Source organism: Gopherus flavomarginatus, chromosome 3, assembly GCF_025201925.1.
Source record: "Gopherus flavomarginatus isolate rGopFla2 chromosome 3, rGopFla2.mat.asm, whole genome shotgun sequence".
NCBI lineage: Eukaryota > Metazoa > Chordata > Testudines > Testudinidae > Gopherus > Gopherus flavomarginatus.
The window spans coordinates 25,926,614-25,949,821 of record NC_066619.1 but is presented as its reverse complement, the minus strand read 5'-3'; the positions used below and the strand labels follow the sequence as shown (position 1 = coordinate 25,949,821).

Genomic DNA, 23,208 nt, shown 5'->3' with positions numbered 1-23,208 from the left:
AATAGATATAAATATGGAACAAGTGTTTTTATTATTAAAGATAAAACAAAGAACCTGAATAAATATGGAACAAGTGTTTTTATTATTAAAGATAAAACAAAGAACCTGAACACATGATATGTAGTAATTCTAGGGTTGCTCAAATCAACAAGCTGAGCAACACCAGTAGCACAATTAGTCTGTATTCAACAGGTGTGCTCAAACTGAACTGAGTTATATTATTGTCAAAACACATAAGATTACCTTATAATTATCTTGCACTTTGTATTGAAGAAAAAAAAGCTGTGATTTAATTATATGATCATAAAAGGGCACAAACATAAAATTGCTAGCAGACAGCATTATCATTTTGGAACAACAACTTCATCTATTTGAATTTTCTTCTTTTTAACTATAGATCTGAGATAACTGAGTGTTATGCTATAAATATACTTTGCACATAATACCTTTGAACACTGAAAATAATACTGTTTGCATCTTGCACAAGGAAATGCATGGAAATACTGACAAAATTTACCTCCCGTGGCAGTCAGGATGCTGATACAATCTTGATCTGTATATGTACCTATATAGTGTATTCACCACTCAGTTCACATATGTTTTATACTAAATTTACATTGGAGTCATGGCTGCACATTGACAAGAAAATCACCCACAAAATCCACTTACACAGCCTTTGAGCCAAGATGGGAAGACCCTTAGATTGTTCTCTGAAAGTCACAAAAAGCTTCCACTTTCAAAATTGCTTGCAAACAATACTAGGATGTGAGTAAGACTTAGGACGTTAAACCTGCTGTCATGAACAATTCAAATGTACATTATATTCACCCTGCAGTTTCAGATGCATGTAGTATTATTTCAGACTGTCACAAAATCTTTTGCCCCTTTCAAAGCAGGCGTTAAGTCCATTTAAACCCTTATAAGATCAGCACTCTGTGGGTTGTACTCATCAGAGGGATTGTGTGACTGCAGGTTACAGCAAAGCCTACTGTGGAATAGAAAAGCACTATATACAATTGCTTGTTTTCGCAATAGTTAGAGAAGGCTGGAGGGTGTAGCAGCTTATTGTAGAGATGCTCCAAGGTGGACCAAACTGAGTTGTAGACCAAGATTGCCAATAGTGTTCCCAGAGGTCAGGGACCTGAAGCAGAAGGAGAAGGGCTGTGGCCAGAAGCCAGTGAGAGGGCCTAAGAGAAGTCCTAAAGGCAGGCAGGAGAAGGAACCGGTGAGGAGTAAGAGTATTACTGAAAAGAGTATGAGCCATGGACTAAGGAGTTCTAAAGGTTTCCAGACCAAGGAGAAAGCAGGAAAAGAAAAAAGTCTGACAAGAAAAGAACAGAGAAGGCAGGAGACTCCGTGACAAAACAAGCTCTTTCTTGTTTAGAGGTCCCAGGCCAAAGCCTCCAGAGAGGATAAGGGGAAGTTCTCCTTTACTTTCCTCCTTCAAGTGGGGAAGACGACACTATACCCTGGAGAAAGGGCTGTTTAGCCCAGTAAGGATGAAGGATTACTGAGGACTACACTGAGTGTGGCTGAAAGATTTGTTTAGCCTGTGGCAGGAAAAGCCCAACAGTGAAGCCAGTAGACAAGGCTGAAGAATTGTGGACCAGGGATGGCAAAGAACTAGTGTGGAATCCTAGCTATTAAGGGGAAGGACTTAGCTAAGGATGGGTGATGGTTTGTTTGCAGAAATCTTTTGTTTTGAACTTTTATTTGTCTTAGAAAGGGAGGAATATTTAACTTGGTCAGAGGGCCAAACTGCCAATTCACTGAAGTACCCAGCTATCGGAAAGCAAGGGGAAACTGAAGCACCAATCTGACAGGAAACTAAGGCATGGCAGCATCTGATGCCAGACCAGGTAGGAAAACCTCTTATAGTCCTAAAGCATTAAGTTGTGATTTCTTGGCCTTCTTAAATAGTTGCTGTTTCACCCACAGGTGGCTCTATTGCTGATGTTAGGAAAGTAATTTGTAAAGTACACATTGAACCTAAAGCCTTTTAACCTGAAGAATCTCAAAATGTTTTTCAAACTTACTTCTATTAGGGCTGTCCAATTATTAAAAAAAAAAGATGTTTGTGATTAATTGCAGTTTTAATTGCACTGTTAAACAATAACAGAATATCATTTATTTAAATATTTTTGGATATTTTCTACATTTTCAAATATATTGATTTTAATTACAACACAGAATACAAAGTGTATAGTGCTCACTTTGTTATCTTTTATTACAAATACTTGCACTGATAAAAAGAAATAGTATTTTTCAATTCACTTCATACAAATACTGTAGTTCACTCTCTATCATGAAAGTGCAACTTAAAAATGTACAATTTTTTTTTACATAATTGCACTCAAAAACAAAACAATGTAAAACTTTAGAGCCTACAAGTCCATTCAGTCCTACTTCTTGTTCAACCAATCACTAAGATAAACAAGTTTGTTTACATTTATGGGAGATAATGGTGCCCACTTCATAATTACAATGTCACTTAAAAATGAGAACAGGTGTACACATGGCACTTTTGTAGCAGGCGCTGCAGGCGTTTATGCGCCAGACATGCCAAACATTTATATGTCCCTTCATGCTTGACCACCATTCCAGAGGACATTCTTCCATGCTGAAGATGGGTTTTATTCGATAACATAGCAAATGTTATGTCACCATTTGTAAGTGGTACTTTCACAATAAGAAGATTGCACTACAGCACATTATGAGATGAATAGAAAAATACTATTTCTTTTGTTTATATTTTACAGTGCAAATATTTGTAATAAAAATAATACAAAGTGAGCACTGTACACTTTGTACAATTTGTTATAATTAAAATCAATATTTTAAAATATAAAAAAAATCCAAAATATTTAGAATAAATTTCATTTGGTATTCTATTATTGTTTAACAGTATGATAAAAACATTGATTAATCACAATTAATTTTTTAATCAGATTAATTTGTTTTGATTAATCACTTGAGTTAACAGTGATTAATTAACAGCCCTAGTATCTATATAAATTACATTGTGATCCTTTAGAACAGGGGTCGGACCCTCTCAGAAGTGGTGTGCAGAGTCTTCATTTATTCACTCTAATTTAAGGTTTTGCATGCCAGTAATTTTTTAGAAGGTCTCTTTCTATAAGTCTATAATATATAACTAAACTATTATTGTATGTAAAGTAAATAAGGTTTTAAAATGTTTAAGAAGCTTTATTTAAAATTAAATTAAAATACAGAGCCCCCCGGACGAGTGGCCAGGACCCAGGCAGTGTGAGTGCCACTGAAAATCAGCTCACGTGCCATAGGTTGCCTACCTCACGTGCCATAGGTTGCTTTAGATATAATATTTAATTATAGATATAAATATAATATTTAATTATTATTACTAATTCATGTGCAAAAAATGTGAAAATATTAAAAAGTATTTCCAGTTGAAAGTAATTATTACTGTGGAGTTGGGTTTAATTTTTCCACAGTAACATTAGCTCCGGTACACTGAATACGAGAAACAGAACTCATGATTCTATAATAATCTTTTAAATTATATGCTTGTTTTCAGTATTAACCACAACTGGAAAGCAGGGCATTCACAAGGGAACATATTCATGAAATAATGTGTGTCACTAATTTTCCTTTCCCTGTATTCTGTTTCTTATACATTTCTTTTCTCTGACTTCTGAAATTTACTTACTTGTTTGTCAACATTCGATATTCTCCTGTTTTAGTTGATAGATCAATAATTTGGTCAATCACTTCCCAACACATGGAATAATGCTTTTTATATCGAGCCTCTGCTCTTTCAGCAGCAATTTTCTCATGTAGGTCTCTTTCTTTGCAAATATGTTCCTCATAATCAATTTTTTCTTGTTTTGCAAGAGCCTAAGGATTTTTTTTTCAAAAACAAACTTTTTAATTAGATTGTAAATTAACTTGCACTGGCATAGCAATAAAAAAAGTTTTAAAATGCTTAGAGTAAATCTATATAAAGAAAATGAACTTGCTGAATTTGAGTCAAGAATTGAAAACATTTTTATAGATTCATTAATCAAATAATATATAGCAGGTAATAAAAAATTAAGATCTGCAGAAGTCTGAATACAACCTCTGAGGACTCTGTAAGTCCCTGCTTTTTGCAAAATAGTTACTAATATACTGAAGTAAAGGAGCAAAATGTTACTTCCCCATAACAAGTAAAATATTTTTTTCAGTGATTTCTGAAAAAAAGCCATTTTAACCTTAAACATGGAGAGACTATATTTACTATTCATGAAGAACAGTCATGCAGACACTGGGTGAAATCCCAGTCCCAGTACTGTCAATACCAAAACACCTCTCGATGTCAATTAGGCCAGGATTTCAGCCATTAAATACATTTTAGAAGGTATGGCACACAGTTTAAACAGCAAGGGCCTAATCTGCGAAGAATTAATATAAAGATACTGATACTATTTGAGCTTTAGAACTCCCACCCTCCAAAAGTTTTGCACATAAAATCAAAAAGGAGGAAGAACAACTTGACTATCAGCACTTCCAATAGCACAGTGGGCCCTGGTGGCCAGGAGGTATAATTCTGGACAATCCCTAATCAATACTTACAGACTCCTGGATGCATGAGATTCCTAATGAGAATTAAGTTTATTTTGGAGGGACTGGGGGGAGATAAGAGTGAGGGTTCAGGGCTGGAAAGGGTGAATGTGTGAGTGTCATGCCCTGCTGTATGCATAACATTTGGCATAACATCTCATTTGGACTTAGGCTTCCAAGTGCGTAAGTCACTTTTGAAAATGAGACAGGCTCCTAAGTCACTGAGGCCTTGCAACACTGGCTGGGCAATGCCTGAATACCTTTAAAAATCTGAGCTCATGTATGGGAGGCAGACAAAGCTCCGCACAATATACTGAATAATTAATCTTTTACCGCCTCTCTATCAAGAGCTTCTTGGAACTCTTTCAGTCGTCTTTCCTCATACTGTTTTTCTCTGAAAATTCTGTTCTGCCATAGCACTTCTTTTTCATGACGAACATGCATGAGTTGTACAGCAATCCTCCGCTCCTGCTGGGACTGTCTCATTAATCTATTAATAAGTTGCTCTTCCCGGTAAGCCTCCTAAAAAAATAAAATATTGTAAGCTATGCTAAATAGTGATTAACTATTTAACAGTTATGTCAGAAAATTCTATACTCCTGATATAAAATGTTTATTCAAAATAGCATGACAGTCTTCATCTATGCTTATTTAACATACATAGCCTAAAACATTCATTTCTATTTATGATGCTATCAGTAATATAATATAATTATGGTCTTATCAAGTAATACATAACCACTTAAAAATATTTTAATTGAGATACTCAACAGAAATACATTTTCTTAAAATTTAGGCAGCTAAAATTAATTTTAACACAGACTGAAGAAAATCCAACATACAGACAATTTTGATGTGACTTTTCTGTGCTTCAAATAATTCTTTTTAGTTGTAATGATACTCATTCCCCAACAACTAGTCCCAGTTTCCTTCTCTTCCCCTGGCCCCATCCCCCCACAACTCATATCCAGTCCCAGTTCTCCCTCTCCGAAGGTTCCTTGTCCTACTCTACTCCCCCCACATGCACATCCCCTCTGCTTTTTATTCAGGCAGCTTCCTCCCTCACAGTAGAACGGGGGCATTGAGTACAGGTGACTCTCCATTCTAGTGCCTGGACCTGGCCCCAAGATAGCCTGCATCAGCCTGGAGCTTAATTGCAAGGAAAGTCCTGCTCAGCCCTGGGCTGAAGCATGCCTAGTACAGATAGATGGAGAGCTGTAGTAGACAGAAGTTGGTCTAATAAAAAAAAAAAAATCACCTCACCCATCTTGTCTCTCCAGTACAGACGGAATCTTTTGAGAAGATCTAGCAAGTCTCTAGTGAGTATGCGTGGACTGCAATTTTTCAAAGTCTTATAGTGACGAATTTGGATGGATTGTCACAGGGCCGACAAAAAGCAGATCCCTGACACAAAGGCACACAACTCCTCCCTTTCCCTCCCCTAAATGCTAAAATTTTGCAAAATAAGTCGGCCTGATGTAGATGCCCAGCCTGTAAAATTTCAGCCTAAACAGTTAAAGATGGTAAAGTTATAATAGGAAGTGTCAGGCAACTGCCTATTATAAATGTTAAGAAAGAAATCATAAAGGAAAAGGAGGACTGGCTTCTGTTTCTCCTTATTATCCTAATTAACATAGGAGTTTAGGAGGGTTTAGGAGTTTGTCTTTGTCAAATGCAGTGGCAACCAAAGTTTGTAGTAACTCCTCCTTGACATGCTTACATTTTCAGCTTCCTTCTGCCACTCCTCTGTTCTTATGAATTCAGATCTCTGAATTAAACTTCAAAACTTTTCAGCTGCTTCTGCAGCCCAGGCACTGAGCTTTGAGTGAGAGTTGCAGTTTCCCTTTGAAGTCCCACCGTCCCACAGAAGGGCTTGAAAGGGAAATCACTGATTCACTCTGCAGCCCAGACACCTGCTCCAGAAGCAATGGTACAGCTTTAAAGTTTAGTTGAGAGATCTGTAATTGGAGCTTGTCTAAGAGTCCCAATTCAGTTTCTTCAGAAAAGAGGAGAGAAGTGGAGAAAAAGGCTAGATGGGAAAACTGGCAGGTCTTCACTAACTTTTATCCTTCATGAGCCTAGTTTCCCTTTCATCAGATGTTTGTGATGGAGCTGCAATGGAACAACACACTACATGAACCCACCTCAAATTTTGTTTTCATTTTGTTAACTACTGTTAACAAACAAGACATACTCCAAAAGCAATAACCAACTCTAACATGCTACAGCGTGCCTCACAGTACAACTAGGCATGTAACAATAACCTACTAACACATATCCACGGGGGTTAATGGCAGTTCTAGAAGTGCTACAGAAAATTCTGAGATGTCCTTTGTATTACTGCAAACTGTGATATACTTTTGTAGAGGAAAAAAGTAAATTCAATATTGTAAATTCAAACCATTTTATTTGTTTTTTAATTCTTCTGACTTCTTGAATACTATATCAAATGGGCAGGCAGGCTAGTGCATTCTACTGAAATGCTACTGACTTGAAATGTCTAAAAAGATATACAGGACTATCACCCCCAGGGGCAATAGTTTTCAACTGGCTATTAAGCCAGCCTCTGAGGTCTCAATCTTGCAATGAGCTCCACATGGGCACAGGGTTCTGCCCACATGAAGCTCACTGCAGGATCAGATCTGATTTTGCATGCACACATCCATTTCCACACAGAAATGTCATTTATGCATGCAAATTTAAAACAGAGAATTCAACAGTCTTGAAAATGAAGGTTACTTGCCTGTAACCAGAGTTGTCTGAGATGGACTCTGCACATTCCCATGAATGGGATACACTGGCTGGTACAGCTCAAGTGGTGGAACTTTCTCATAGCAGTGCCCATAGGAACACTCATGTGCCCCTCCTACTTCCTTCTGCATTCCTGAAAATTTTGAGGGTGAGGTTATAAAAGGGGGATGCCCACTGATACCTCAGTTCCTTCTACCACTTTCTTAGACTCAATATTCCATTAGGCTTCTGAGGATGAGGAGAAAATGGGCAGGAAGTGTGAATATGCAAAGTCCATCTCAAAGAATTCTGTTTACAGGTAAGTTATATTAATTTCTTTTTCAAAGTGGCCTCTGCATATTTCCACTTCTGAGATAGTTTGCCAAACTGTAGCCCATCAAAGGAAGGTGGGACTTGGCATCCTAATTGAACAGGGATTGAAATACTGCCCTACCAAACTGAGCGTCAGCTCTAGACACTAAGTCTAAGGAGTAGAGGTTTATACATTTTGAGCTCTAAATAGCAATCTCACAGATCTCAGGAACTGGAACATGTCTAAAGCATGCTGTGGAGGAAGCCATTGCTCTGGTAGAGTGTGACTTAACCCCAGCAAGGGGAGGAATAGATGTTAGATTGTAACTTCTCTTTATACATTGTGAAGAGAGAGCATGACTTTGTGGTTGTCTGTACATAACATAAAGAGATTGGGAGACTTGTGAAATTCTTTGGTCCTATTAAAACAGTAAGCTAGAGCTCTCTTGGTATTTAAAGTATGTAGTTCTGACTCCCCTATCTGGTGTGAGGTCTAGGAAAGAAAACTTGTACATTCATCATTTGATTTATGTCGAAGTCAGATACCACCTTGGCAAGGAATGTAGCATTTGAATGAAGTACCACCTTATTGTTGTGAAAGACAGTGAATGGTGAATTGACTATGAGGGCATGTTGATTACTCATTTGCCTAGCTGATGTCATGGCTATTATAAACATAATTTTAATAGCTAGGTGGAATAGTGAACAATCTGCCATATGCTCAAATGCAGACTTCATGAGCTGCTTTAAGACTGAACTGAGGTCCTTGAAGGAACAGAGTCTTTCATTCACAAGTCCCTTCATAAATTTCTTAACTCAGAAGACAGATTTATTGTCTATGAGCACTTAGTGTGCCTCTATAGCTGCTAATTGCACTTTCAAAGAAGATTTGGAAAGACCTGAAAGCTTTAATTGAAGTAAATAATCAAAAATATATTATACTGGAGCCAATGTTAGATCTATATGTTTTTTGGATATCCTCGTCACAAATCTAGTCCACTTGAGATATCACAACACCTTCTGGTTGACTGTTTTCTCAAGTTAATCAATAGCTGATCCACTTCTGAAGGACAAGATTTTTCAAGGTATGTTAGAGTCCTGTAGCCCCTGAAGTTAGGTGAAGTGGTAGAGGGTCAGAAGATAAATTCTGCCTAGCTCCCCCCTGTTCTGATAATGAACCTGGTAACACTGGAAATAGCTTGTGCGCTCCATTAGAGAGTTGAAGAAGGGCTGTTTATCACTGTTTTCTTGACCATACTTGGACAATAAGAATCATCTTATCTCCATCTTATCTTTTTTCTCAGTCTCTGGATCAGACGAAAGGAGGGAGAAAGCATAAAACAGACCCTTCCACCAGTTCACAAGAAAAGACTCTGATATGGACAGACTGTCTCTCCCTGCTGATGAGCAAAAGAATAGACACTTCAAATAATGTCTGGTGACAAGAAGATCTATGCCTGGGAGCCTGTACAGGTCATCGATTTCTTTAATAACCATTCGTGCAGTTGGTTACGTCTCTGCTTAGTTGAACTGCTATCCTGTTGACTTTACCTGCATCCTCACACAGCTGGAAAGAGTGAGCCTCTCCCTTTTTGTTCACATAGTACACTGCCAGTGTATTGTCTGTGATGAATGGCACTACCTTGTTCTTGATGCCATGTATAAAAGATTTGAATGCCAAACAAATTACTCTCAATTTTAGGAAGTTAGTGATCTCTTTGCTTGAGAGCTCCAGTGACCTCTAATTGCTAATCTGTTGCTCCCCATCTCTTGCTGAAGGCAACAAAGGCATCCAAACCACACCACTCGATCCACTGTCTACAGCCAAGCTCTACGATACAATCGCATTTGCGCCAACCCCTCAGACAGAGACAAACACCTACAAGATCTCTATCAAGCATTCTTACAACTACAATATCCACTTGCTGAAGTGAAGAAACAGATTGACAGAGCCAGAAGAGTACCCAGAAGTCACCTACTACAGGAAAGGCCCAACAAAGTAACAGAACGCCACTAGCCATCACCTGCAGCCCCCAACTAAAACCTCTCCAGAGCATCATCAAGGATAACCTATCCTGAAGGACGATCCATCACTCTCACAGATCTTGGGAGACAGGCCAGTCCTTGCTTACAGACAGCCTCCAAACCTGAAGCAAATACTCACCAACAACCACACACCACACAACAAGAACACTAACCCTGGAATCTATGCTTGCAACAAAGCCCACTGCCAACTCTGTCCACATATCTATTCAGGGGATACCATCATAAGACCTAATCACATCAGCCACACTATCAGGGGCTCGTTCACCTGCATATCCACCAATGTGATCTATGCCATCATGTGCCAGCAATGCTTCTCTGCCATGTACATTGGCCAAACTGGACAGTCTCTACGTAAAAGAATAAATGGACACAAATCAGACGTCAAGAATTATAACATTCAAAAACCAGTTGGAGAACACTTCAACCTCCCTGGCCACTCGATTACAGACCTAAAAGTCGCAATATTACAACAAAAAAACTTCAAAAACAGATTCCAACGAGAGACTGCTGAATTGGAATTAATTTGCAAATTGGACACCATTAAATTAGGTTTGAATAAAGACTGAGAGAGGATGGGCCATTACACAAAGTAAAACTATTTTCCCGTGCTTATAAGGAACTGGGGGTGGGGGGAAGATATCTCCTTGTCAAGAGCTGGAAATGGGCCATTTTCATTACCACTACAAACAGTTATTTTTCTCTCCTGCTGACAACAGCTCATCTTAACTGATCACTCTCCTTATAATGTGTATGGTAACACCCATTGTTTCACGTTCCCTGTGTATATACATATATATCTCTCTTCCGACTGTATTTTCCACTACATGCATCTGACGAAGTGGGTTTTAGCCCACGAAAGCTTATGCTACAATAAATTTGTTAGTCTCTAAGGTGCCACAAGTACTCCTATTCTTTTTGCGGATACAGACTAACACGGCTACTACTCTTTAACCCTAAAGTAAGGTCAGGTATGTGATGAAGATACAGAGTCCAGGTAGGAGGAGGCCCAAGGAACTAACTGAAATGAGAGGCACATGGCTGCTGTTTATAGGCTCCCTGAGTTGGAACCTGAAGTAGTGGGTGAGCCTGGGCTCCAACATCAGCCACTGGAGAAATGGTGTAAACCCCAAGAATGGGACAAGGCTCATTTGGAAGCCAAAGCAAAGGGCTGAGAATAAAGGGCACAGAGCTGGGTCTCAAGACCCTGGTCAGAGCGGATACACAATTTTGCTATCCCAGAAGAGGTTCATTTTGACTATGTGACATGGCTAAAGAGCCAAGCCACTGAAGAACTGACAACCTACGGGGGTGCCAGGAGTAGAACAAGGCCTACAGTTCCGCACACAGGAGGTGCTCAAGAGGTAAGTGCTCCCCATTACAACATCCTTTTGGCAGACTGAAGCTTCAGTTATTTGTCTTCTAGCAGATAAGCTCTGCCCTCTTGAGAGTCAAGAACTGCTTCTGCAAAAGGGATTCTCTACGTAGGAGGCAGAAGGGATTTTTTTCACATTTATCAAGAATTCTAACCGCTTAAATATGTGTAATGTATATCTTTGAAAAGGGCATCTTTTTATGATGTTTTGATAAGCCAATTATATAAATAAGGGTAAATGAAAAAACTCTGCTGTCTTAAAAGAGTCTCTACCACAGATAGGCACTTTGTAAATCACCCGGGGGCAGCAGACAGGCCAAAGGTTAGGACTTTGTATTTGGAAATGTTCTTGTCCAACCATGAAAGGAAGATACCTGCAGTGACTTGGTCTGATAGAGATAGGGAAGCATACATTCTTTGGATCAAGTGTTACAAACTAATCTAAAGAGGTAAAGGAGGATATATTGGATACTAGAGTCAACATGAGGAAACTGAATCTTCTAATAAAAGCATTGAACTTTGTAAGATCTAATATCAGATGAATTTTTACTCAGGTGTCAACTCCATGGGTGCATCAGGGCTGGAGCATACACCAAGAAAAATTAGTGGTTGAGCAGCCAAACTACCACCGCCTCCTTTTCCCCCCCACCTCCAAGCACGCTGCATGCCCTCTCCTCCCCCTGCCTCCCACCGCTTCCTGCCCCTCTGTCACCTAACAGCTGTTTGGCAGTGCTTAGGACTTTCCAGGAGGGATGGGGAGGAATGGGGATGCGGCGCACTCAGGGGAGGAGGTGGAGAAGAGGCAGGCCCGGGGTGGGGATGGGGTGGGAAAAGGCAAGGTGGAGCAGGGACTTTGGGGAAGGGGTGGAATGGAGGTGGGGCAAAGGCGGTGCAGGGGTGGGAAGAGACAGTGCGGGGGGTCAAGCACCCACCGGACAGATACCAGAAAATATCTGGAGTAGAATACCTGACTTCTGAATTCCCTTGGAACCTCCTTTATTGCTCAAGCTTCTACAAAGGATTGAATCTCTGATTTTAACAAGCTTTTGTGAGACAGTCCCTGAATCAGGAACAGGGGTTTGGATGGAGGAAGTGTTTCAAACTGAATGGAATTACCATCTTTTAACAAGGCATACATTTTAATGGTGAAGTTAATTAACCATGGTAACAATTTACCCAGGGTTATGGCAGATTCTCCATCACAGGCAATTTTTAAATCTAATCAAGATTAGATGTTTTTCTCAGAGACTTCTTGTAGTTCAGACAGGAATTGTTTCAGAGAATTTCTATAGGCTGTGTTATGCAGATAGTCAGACTAGATGATCACCATGTTCTCTTTTATAGTCTCACCCTCAGAACACACAGAAATGCAGAGAGAAGAGGTGCGAGGGACACAGGAGAGCTCCAACAGGCACTGAGCTGCACCTGCTGGTGCATCCCATGATTGCAAATATACAGAGGACACTCAATAAAGAATTTGTCTTGTTCATGTTTGACATAATTTTGAAATGATTGCACTCTGTGATACATAGTCATAAATCACACAGGTGCCATTTTACTATGTTATAAGGCTTCATTCAAGTAGTCATTTTAAGGTTGCCAATCCCTGTAGCAAATAGATTGAGTAGGAGGGTTAATCTATTAAAATAGTAACCTCTGAAGTTTCCTGAGATTTTAGTAGCATAGGTGGTTATTGCACTTACTCCCTTTGAAATGTTGGCTGCCATTTCTGCAGACCTGGGTATGATCACAATTTAGTTTAAAATTAGTGCAGTGTTATTTTAGCTCCAGTCCACCTAATCAGAAAACTGTTAATCAACTGAATGTTTCTATTCAAAGTAGACTCAGAACTAGAATAGCAGTGGTATTGCTGGTAAGGACTGCAGTGTACTGGCAGCACACTGCAGGACTGAAGTTTGTGTGGGGGGGTCTGCCATGGACTTAAATTGGTGCAGGATCAGGCCCACTTTGTGGAAACTTGTACAGCATTTACTTACTTTATCTGCTTCTTATCAAGAACACAACAATTAATAGGAAAAAATATAACACAGTTTAGGAAGAATTAAAACCCATCAAAGGCTAAATGTGAAAGAGACCTAAAATAAGGTACAGGACAAAAGCATAACTTCAGTTTTATATTGCAGCATTTCTAAAAATTCATAGTAAAACATAGGATCACAAGTCACTGTAGAAAAGATAAAATAGGTTTTTAAATAACATATGGCTTTGTAATGGTGATTATTTGAGAAATGTATGATAAGAGGCTTACAATTATATCAATTTGGGACAACAGTGGCATCCAGTGGCCAAACACATTAATTCTATGTTCATGTATCATACTATACACCTGCATATTACTACAGATATTTCATGTATTACTTTATTTCTATCTGCATCTTTAATTTAAAGATGAATGGAACATGCTGTTTTAAGCTGTTTTATTTACATTGTCATCACTGTGAAAGGAGAAGCACAGAACCCTGACTCAGGTGTTCACAGGAAAGGCGCTACTTCTTCAAAGATTTATGCAGATGCTTAACTTCACGCACTGTGGCTAGTCCCACACAACAGTGTAGAATAAATATAAAACTATAAAATTAAAGTTACCTTAAGTTTGGTGAAAGAAATATGTGTTGTAAAGAAAGGCCAAAATTAGCAAGTGAAAGAAAGGCCTTGAAAGTAATGAGTTATAAGGCAAGAAGGAAAGAAATAGGGATGTTTGTTTCATAAAAATAATTAATGAGATAAGAGAAAGTTCTAAAAAGATGGTTTCTGTCTGATAGGGGCAACTGCAGGTTGTTTTAAATAATCTGTCTTTAAAAGATCCAAATGGATTTTTACAGAGGCTATAAAAATAAAAGACTCAATAATAATGTGTGTGGAACTGGAATCATTTCAGAGAATGCTATCATGGGATGGAGGTCCTGGACTTCAGTCTCTTACCTAGAAGCCTAAATTTGGCCTCTTATCCTTCCCTATGTCATTGTTACCTACATGTACCATGAACACCAGCTCCTCCCCAGCACTACATGAATGTCTGTCAAAATGTCTTGAGAGATCTGCAATCTTCACATCTGGCAGGCAAGTCATCATGAGGTTCTCCCGGACGTTGCAAATCCAGCTATCTATGTTTCTAATGATCAAATCCCCTATTATTATTACCCATCTCTTCCTAATAACTGGAGTTCCCTTCCCTAAAGAGATATCCTCGGTGCAAAAAGATACCACATCATCATCTGGAAGGAGGATCGCAACTATGGGATCATTTCCCTCCGCTCCACTTTGATGTTTTCCTTCCCTGAGACTTTCATCCTCCTTACCAGCACAGAGGCAGTCAGACTGAGGGTGGGACTGCTATCCTGTGTCCTGGAAAGTTTCATCTATGTACCTCTCTGTCTCCCTTAGCTCCTCCAATTCAGCTACTCTGGTCTCCAAAACCCGTACGTAGTCTCTGAGGGTAAGTCTACACTATGGGATTATTCCGATTTTACATAAACCGGTTTTGTAAAACAGATTGTATAAAGTCGAGTGCACGCGGCCACACCAAGCACATTAATTAGGTGGTGTGCGTCCATGGTCCGAGGCTAGCGTCGATTTCTGGAGCGTTGCACTGTGGGTAGCTATCCCGTAGCTATCCCATAGTTCCCACAGTCTCCCACGCGCATTGGAATTCTGGGTTGAGACCCCAATGCATGATGGTGCAAAAACAGTGTCGCGGGTGATTCTGGGTAAATGTCGTCACTCATTCCTTCCTCTGTGAAAGCAACAGCAGACAACCATTTCGTGCCTTTTTTCCCTGGATTGCCCTGGCAGACACCATAGCATGGCAACCATGGAGCCGTTCAGCTTTTTTTTTTTTACTGTCACCGTATGTCTACTGGATGTTGCTAACAGACGCGGTACTGCAGCGCTACACAGCAGCATTCATTTGCTTTTGCAAGATAGCAGAGATGGTTATCAGTAGTTCTGTACGATCTGCCATGTCATTGTAAATTGGCAATGAGATGACAGTTATCAGTCGTTCTGTACCGTCTGCTGCTGTCATGGGTACCCCTGGCTGAGGTCGGCCCGGGGGGGGCAAAGACAAAAATGGGAATGACTCCCCGAGTCAATCCCTCCTTTATGGTATCTAAAAATAGAGTCAGTCCTGCCTAGAATATGGGGCAAGTGTACTAGAGAACCAGTGTACCAGAGAACCAGAGAGCACAGCCACTCCGTGTCAGATCCTGCAGAAATGACGAGCTACATGCCATTCAAGTGGGTGCCCCTGCAACAAGCCCACCCATTGCTTCCCTGCTCCCCCAACCCTCCTGGGCTATCGTTGCAGTGTCCCCCCATTTGTGTGATGAAGTAATACAGAATGCAGGATAAGAAACACTGACTTGTTAGTGAGATAAAATGAGGGGGAGGCAGCCTCCAGCTGCTATGATAGTCCAGGCAGGACATTAAACAGTGCAGAGGAGAGGAGCCCAGCATCCCGCTGCTAGGATAGTCCAGGCAGTACAGAATCTTTTCTTTACACATGAAAGGGAGGGGGCTGATGGAGCTCAGCCCCCAGCTGCTATGATGAAGACGGTTACCAGCCGTTCTGTACCATCTACTGGGAATGACCAGGAGTCATTCCTATTTTTACCCAGGCGTCCCCGGCCGACCTCACCTGAGGCCAGCCAGGAGCACTCATGGGCTGATGATGACAACGGATAGCAGTCATATTGTACTGTCTGCCACCGGGGAGGGGAGGGGAGGGGAGAGGATACTGCTGTTCACTGCCGCAGCATCGTGTCTACCAGAAGCATGCAGTAGACATAGGGTGACATTGAAAAAAGTCAAGAAACGATTTTTTTTCCCTTTTCTTTCATGGGAGGGAGGAGGGTAAATTAACGAGCTATACCCTGAACCACCCCGGACAATGTGTTTGACCCTACAGGCATTGGGAGCTCAGCCAAGAATGCAAATACTTTTCGGAGACTGCTGGGGACTGTGGGATAGCTGGAGTCCTCAGTACCTCCTCCCTCCCTCCATAAGCGTCCATTTGATTCTTTGGCTTTCCGTTACGCTTGTCACGCAGCACTGTGCTGTGGACTCTGTATCATAGCCTGGAGATTTTTTTCAAATGCTTTGGCATTTTGTCTTCTGTAACGGAGCTCTGATAGAACAGATTTGTCTCCCCATACAGCGGTCAGATCCAGTATCTCCCGCACGGTCCATGCCGGAGCTCTTTTTGGATTTGGGACTGCATTGCCACCCGTGCTGATCAGAGCTGGGCAAACAGGAAATGAAATTCAAAAGTTCGCAGGGCTTTTCCTGTCTATTTCAGCACTACTCCTCTCGTCGGCGAGGAGTACAGAAACCGGTTTAAAGAGCCCTTTATATCGATATAAAGGGCCTCGTGTGGACGGGTGCAGCGTTAAATCGGTTTAACGCTGCTAAAATTGGTTTAAACGTGTAGTGTAGACCAGGCCTGAGAGACAGGAGCTCCTTGAACTGAATGCACACATACACCACTGGCCCATAAGGCAGGTAATCATACACTGCATTCAGTACAATAAACTCTGTTTCTGGACTTCTGCCTGCATTCTCTTTTTACTCCTGCAGCTCTTTCCTTTATTGTTGTTTTGTTTTTATTGGGAGTGTTTATTGCCTTAAAGAGGGATAGCTCAGTGGTTTGAGCATTGGCCTGCTAAACCCAGGGTTGTGAGTTCAACCCTTAAGGGGGCCACTTAGGGATCTGGGGCAAAAATCAGTACTTGGTCCTGCTAGTGAAAGCAGAGGGCTGGACTTGATGACCTTTTGAGGTCCCTTCCAGTTCTAGGAGATAGGTATATCTCCAAGTTTTTTTTCTTTTTTTAAGTTTAAAGAATATTAATGAAGTGTATCTAGCCCCCCCCCCCCCCCCCCCGAATCCCTACTCTAAACTCCTTCGCAAAACTCCCCGGTTAGCTGCTCCTATGATCACTTAGGAGTGGGCTTTTTAAACCTCTGTTCTCCCTATGTAGCCCTGCCCCCGGTAAAGGGTTGATGGGTATTAAAGGGCATGGGAATCAAAGAAGCTCTCAGCCTTGCCCAGCAGGCCTCTAGCTCAGCACACAGTCCCCCAAACAAAGAGACCACGCTATATACTTCAGTCAAGCAGCAAACACACCACAAACATACACACTAAGGACAACAAACTCATCCCAACTCTGAGGCTAAATAAACCTGAGGGGGTTGTGGGGATTAAGGGGAGTTACTGCAAAACCCATTTTGAGACACGGCATTCTCCTCCAGAAAGCCAGCCATCTTTGTCTGCTCCCTACCCCTTACCAGAACCTAGATCTTATGCTTTGTGCAGGGACTTGCCAGGGCTGAGCCTTGGCAACTCTAGGCTTAGCAGTTCATAGCCCTGGCACCTCTGGACTTTCCGCATTGATTATGAAAATAAAAAAATTGCTTGAACCCTAGCACCTCTTTCATTACAAATTAGGCACTGCCCAGATCTAAGATCTGGGTAACTCTAATGCAGCCATGCAAGAGGTTTGGGGAATCCTTGTCTCCCCCTACTTCCCTGCACAGCCACTTTAGAAAGTCACAATCTAGCGCTAAATATTAAACAACTTTTCCTGAATGCACAAAAGCAAGATTTTAATCATTTTACTTCATTATCTGTTTTAAACTTACCAAGTGACTATGCCTCCTTGAGAGCTAGCCATGTATAAAGTTTGAAGTTTTTAAGTTCAACCATTTTTTGGGAAAAGTTTTTTTGGGGCCAGATCTTCAACTGGTGTAAAACATCTTAGCTTCATTGACTTCAATTTAACTATGACAGCTTTCACAAGTTGAGGAACTGGTACACCTCTACCTCAATATAACGCTGTCCTTGGGAGCCAAAAAAATCTTACAGCGTTATAGATGAAACCATGTTATACTGAACTTGCTTTGATTCACCGGAGTGCGCAGCCCGGCCTGCCCGGAACACTGCTTTACCGTGTTATATCCAAATTTGTGTTATATCGGGTGGCGTTATATCAAGGTAGCGGTGTATTATTATTTCTCTATTTATAGATACAATTTTTCTTCATTTTCCTCATAAAAACATCTGAACAGAGTTTGTTGAAACACTCCAAAAACAGTTATGTCACCTGAGGGCTGAGAACAAACATGCAAAGTTTCAGCACACCAGCGACTTCCCATTTGACATTCCCAGCTTCCCAACATCATTACATGCCATAGCAAAACATTTGCCTCTTAGGACCGCTTCAGTAAATCACCCTTACTGCTACCATCACGTAAGAGAAATGTGAGATGAGAATGACACCGCTAGCTTTTTGAATTATAAAAGGTCCAGCTCTTTCTGTAATTCTGGGGGAAAATATCTGATAGCTAAAGACTGCTGTTATGCAATTAACATCAATTTGTTGTTTTATTTTTCCATTTAGACACTTACAAATTGGTAACTCTGCATGCGATAAGGCATATCAGCACAAATACCTCACCTCTTGTGCTTCGTGGGCTATTAGCTGTTCCATTAACATCTTTCGTCGTCTTTTTTCTCGTTGCTCCCGGGCAAAACTGTCTTCCTCTAGACGTTTTTGAATTTTTCTTATATATTCATCATCTGAATAAGTGCTCAACAATTCAGTAGTTGTCTGGGCTGTGGTGTCTGGAGCTGTTGTGTCTAACTCCTGTATCTGCAAGGTGTCCTGTACATTGCTAAGAAAATACATGTTGAACATCAAAAGAACAGCTACTTAACCTTACACTAAGTGTGATTCTTTGAGAGGTGTTTGTCAATGTGGATTCCACTCTTGGTGCACATGAACCACATGCACATGAATTTGGATTATTTTGGCCACCAGCGTCAGTTAGGTCCACACCTGCATCCTAAATGTCCTTGTGTCCCCCATTTGAGGGCTTAGCAGGCACAACCATTCCCTTGCCAGTAAAAAAATCCCAGAGGATTAGGACTACACAGGATTGGGGAAGGAGGGTGGGTCATAGAATCAAAATGGAAAACACATCTCAAAGAACCACCGTTTACTGTAAGGCTAATAACCATTCTTTTTTCTTCAAGTGATTGTCCACATGGATTCCACTCTTGGTGACTAACAAGCAGTTGTCTACTTGGAGGTGGGTAGAAAGGGACTTACTTAAATAGCAACTGCATGGCAGCCCTACCAAAGTAGGATCAGTCTTGAAGAGTCTGCCAAACAATAATATCTTGTAAATGTAGTGTCCATTAGCTACCCTACAATTTTCAGAATTAAGGACGTTCTTCAAACAGGCAGCAGAGGCTGCCTGAGACCTAGTGGACTTGGTACATCCTGTCAGCTCACTTGAATGTGGCCAAATTGATGCTGGTGTGTTCTACAGGTCTTTTGAGGTTTCAACCATCCTTTGTTTACAGGCATAGTGAGCCTGCCAGGTATACAGGGGTACATGATGTCCAAGGGTTTGTGAGGTTTGGCCTGCACCACTTCTGATCTGAGCCTGCGGGGCTCTGACTGGCTGCTTTCATGTAGCCTCTCTAAGCAGGCCTAGAGGACCCATCTTCGTAGGCCCTTTCCTAAAGCACAGTGTAGTAGGACCACAGGGCTTGTATAGCTAAAGTCTCTGCCAGGAGGAATAAGGCTAATAAGATATGAGTACTGGGGTGAGGGACTGACAGCAGGGTTCTCACCATCCTAAACCTTTCAAGGAAAGTAGACTCTGGTACTGGGCCCAAAAATAAATCACTCATACTATACATACCCTGGATACCAACATAGTAGGTATTAATACACTGGGCTCTGAGGAACATGCTCCCAAGGTTGCCTGTACAGTACCATAGGATTTGTACTGAGAAAGATAGGGCCTGCACGTTTAGTGGGTACTGCCAGCACTCTTAACAGTCAGTACTGGAGTGCTAGAGGGACCATCTCAGGCTATTTTCTGCTCCTGCACTATTGAGCCTGAGACTACTAGGACTTATAAGTCTTGTGCCTCAACTCAGAAGGTGACCTATTCTTTGGCTCAGCTCAGGAGTAGTGTTTCTTCCTACCCTATCAGAGGTCACTGAAGCAAGGAGGCAGCAGATGACTGGCACCTCTTGGTCAGTTTAGCTTTGTGTGGAATCTTGACTCACTCAGGGGCTCATGGAGAAAGACTGACTGAGGTCAAGTTGCCTTCCTCCTTTTGGTGTCCAAGGAGGCTTACATACAGCACACCAAAAGGAACAATTTTAAGAAGACTTCTCTCACTTTTTTAGTCTGTTTACAGAAGAAATGATATATGGTGCATTGTTCAGGAATACATCTAGGGTGACCAGACTGCAAGTGTGAAAAGTCGGAGCAGGGAATAGTAGGAACCTATAAGAAAAAGACCCCAAAATCGGGACTATCCCTCTAAAATCAGTACATCTGGTCACCCTAAATATGTCCCTGTCTTAAACAAAATAGGCACCTAGATCGTCTCTTGTTAAGTGGCACTGAAGCTTCACATCAGACACAGGTCTTAAACCCCAGAGAGTTTGCTTTTGACATTTTGCTAGTGCCCACAAATACAGGGTGATTCTAGCTGAAAAGCAAAACCTGACTAAAATAAGATTTATTATTAATATTATTTGTGTTGCTGAAGGGTATGGTTGTGTTTATTTTAAATAAAATGTGGTTTACAGGGTGCTTATGCATAGGGAAGCATGCTGTGGCTCACTGGCCTAGGAACATTTTGGAGAAGGCCACGGGGAGGGGCGTGAGCTTGGCATGTGGACTGGAGTACTATGAGCATGTGATAAACAAACCCATATATGGTTTGTTTAATTCTGATTGGTTAAAGGTTCATATTATGTAAGTTGTTATATAACTTGTTATATAAGCACCATGTGCTATAAAGTAGTGAGGGGAGGGGCTCCTGGCTGGAGGGACTCTGCCTGATTCTTTGTACCAGGGGCTCTCTTTGTGCACATGTTGAATAAAACTTTATTGAATTGAATCGCATTGGATCAAAGTCCCATGATTTCTACCCAGCATCAGACTCACTGGGAACCACCAAATCCCAACATTGCCAATGGGCAGCAAGACTAACAATTAACCCTAAACTCACACAATGTGCAGAGAAGCAGATGCACACTGCAGGGGTTCCCTCTTGCTCCCAGAGGTGCCAAAAAGGAACTGATGGACGGTTGGGACACTCAGTTCTTTGTGACCTCTGGGGCGAGAGCACGGAGGGAGCAGGCATGGCACCAACAGACTCTGCTGGCCAAAATAACCTGGTCTTGTGTGCCTGGGATGCATGAACACCGAGTGGAATCCTTGTGGATTAATCATTTGAAGATTAAATATTGTTTTATAGTGATAAAGTTGCTGCCTCCCTGCTCTGCCCCTTCCTCTCTGGTCACCAGCTGTAATATCAAGGCAAAAGACAAAGATATTTGCTGCCCTGAAACTAGCTGCTGCTGCCTTCTCCCTGATGGGCCAGTTGCCCCTAAGTTCTGACTTTGGGGAACGAGCTTTTATCATCTCTTTGAAATCAGTATGTTGTTTCTGTCAGTCTGTTTGCTTTTTTAAAATAGGCAGAGTGCCTATATCTTTATTGGGCTGGAAGTGGAATTAATTAAAAGAGAAAATATTCTGCTTAATATATACAGTGCAGCTTTAATTTATGTTGGTTTTATCGTATAGCTGTTCAAGTGCCATGTTATGTGTTTGAGAGGTATTTTATGTTTCCTCAATCTAAAACCCATACCAGAAAAATGTAAGCATCCCAAGCAGAAAGGCACTGAGTGGCTCTTGAAGCCACTTTATATTACTTTCAGTGTCCTGCTAAAGCACAGGTGAGGCATACCAACAGCACGTGTCTTTCTTCCAGGGCTTCTTGATGCCCAGTACAAACAGTTTCTTAACCAGACAAATCATCTGCTGTTTCTATTTTATTCTGTTCTGTTCTACATAGATTCTTGTACTTGTGCTCATCATGGCAACATCTGAGCACCTTCTTCTATAGCTATTTTATGCAGGCATTAAGGTTCTAGCACAGGGGTAGGCAACCTATGGCACGTGTGCCAAAGGCGGCACACAAGTTAATTGTCAGTGGCAATCACACTGCCCGGGTCCTGGCCACTGGTCCGGGGGGGCGGGGATCTGCATTTTAATGTAATTTTAAATGAAGCTTCTTAAATTACATACAACAATAGTTTAGTTATAGACATAAAAAGAGCCCTGCTAAAAAGGTTAAAATGTATTACAGGTCTGTCGCATCTTACGCACATTTAACATGCATGATTTCAGCTTTACATAGTCGGCAAAAACAAAAAAAAAGAAAAATAAATTTTAATACTGTACCTGTAGTGCGGGCGATTCGCCTGCTATTATACTCAATGTAATTTTGACTATACGCGATTTTCGCTTTACGTGCTGACTGTGGATGCAACAGACCTGTACTGGCACGCAAAACCTTAAATTACAGTCAATAAACGAAGACTCAGCACACCACTTCTGAAAGGTTGCTGACCCTTGTTCTAGCAATATGAAATTGGAAGATCCTTGCATGGCCAAATTAAAGGAAGAAGTTCATGTTGAAAAACATCTTCAGATGACTAGTGCGAAATACACTGATTAATATCAAGAATTAGATAACCTGAAACAGCTCTCCTCTGTCTTAATTACACAAAAAGTTGTTCTCTAGTGAAAAATATAAGTTTTGGAAAAATCAACTAAAACTTAAAAATGGGATTCTCATGTGCATAAAATATCTGCATAAGTATGAAATCTGGAAACATAAACCTTAATGTATCACGTTTAAGGAATTCTTCACCCAGGAAAACAGGGGGAACTAATAGATAAATTAGCTGAACAGATCCCTGTAACCTAATGCATGTGAGCAGTCTCATTGCCTTCACTGGGACTACTCACATTTGCAAAGTTAAACACATGCTTAAGTGTTTGCAGGATCAGAACTTCAGTGAGGCAAGAGTTCATGTACACTTTTAAGTAGCCCTACCTCATTCAAGCTCCAATTGTCCACAAACTAATGCATTCACTTAACTTTACATCAGCTTCAAGTAAGTAAGTGTGTGCATAAGTCTGTGCAGGATTGAGGCTTCAATGTACACAGCGAACGATCTCAGTCTTTATGCATTTTTACACACAATGCACAGTGACAACAGGACATTCTAAGATAGTTAATACAACTACTTTTTTTAAAGTCAGTGTGAA

The 23,208-nt window shown here is 41.0% G+C and overlaps 1 protein-coding gene across 1 annotated transcript in view; it reads right to left on the bottom strand.

The window, feature by feature from the left end:
* LOC127046601 (sperm flagellar protein 2-like) overlaps positions 1 to 23,208 on the bottom strand; it is a 39,920-nt gene that overhangs the window by 2,238 nt on the left and 14,474 nt on the right. The window contains exons 7-9 of the mRNA XM_050943800.1: positions 18,514 to 18,730; positions 4,915 to 5,103; positions 3,689 to 3,876 (exon numbers count right to left, since the gene is read on the bottom strand). Coding sequence (XP_050799757.1) covers positions 3,689 to 3,876; positions 4,915 to 5,103; positions 18,514 to 18,730 — 594 coding nt within the window. The remainder of the gene's footprint in view (positions 1 to 3,688; positions 3,877 to 4,914; positions 5,104 to 18,513; positions 18,731 to 23,208) is intronic.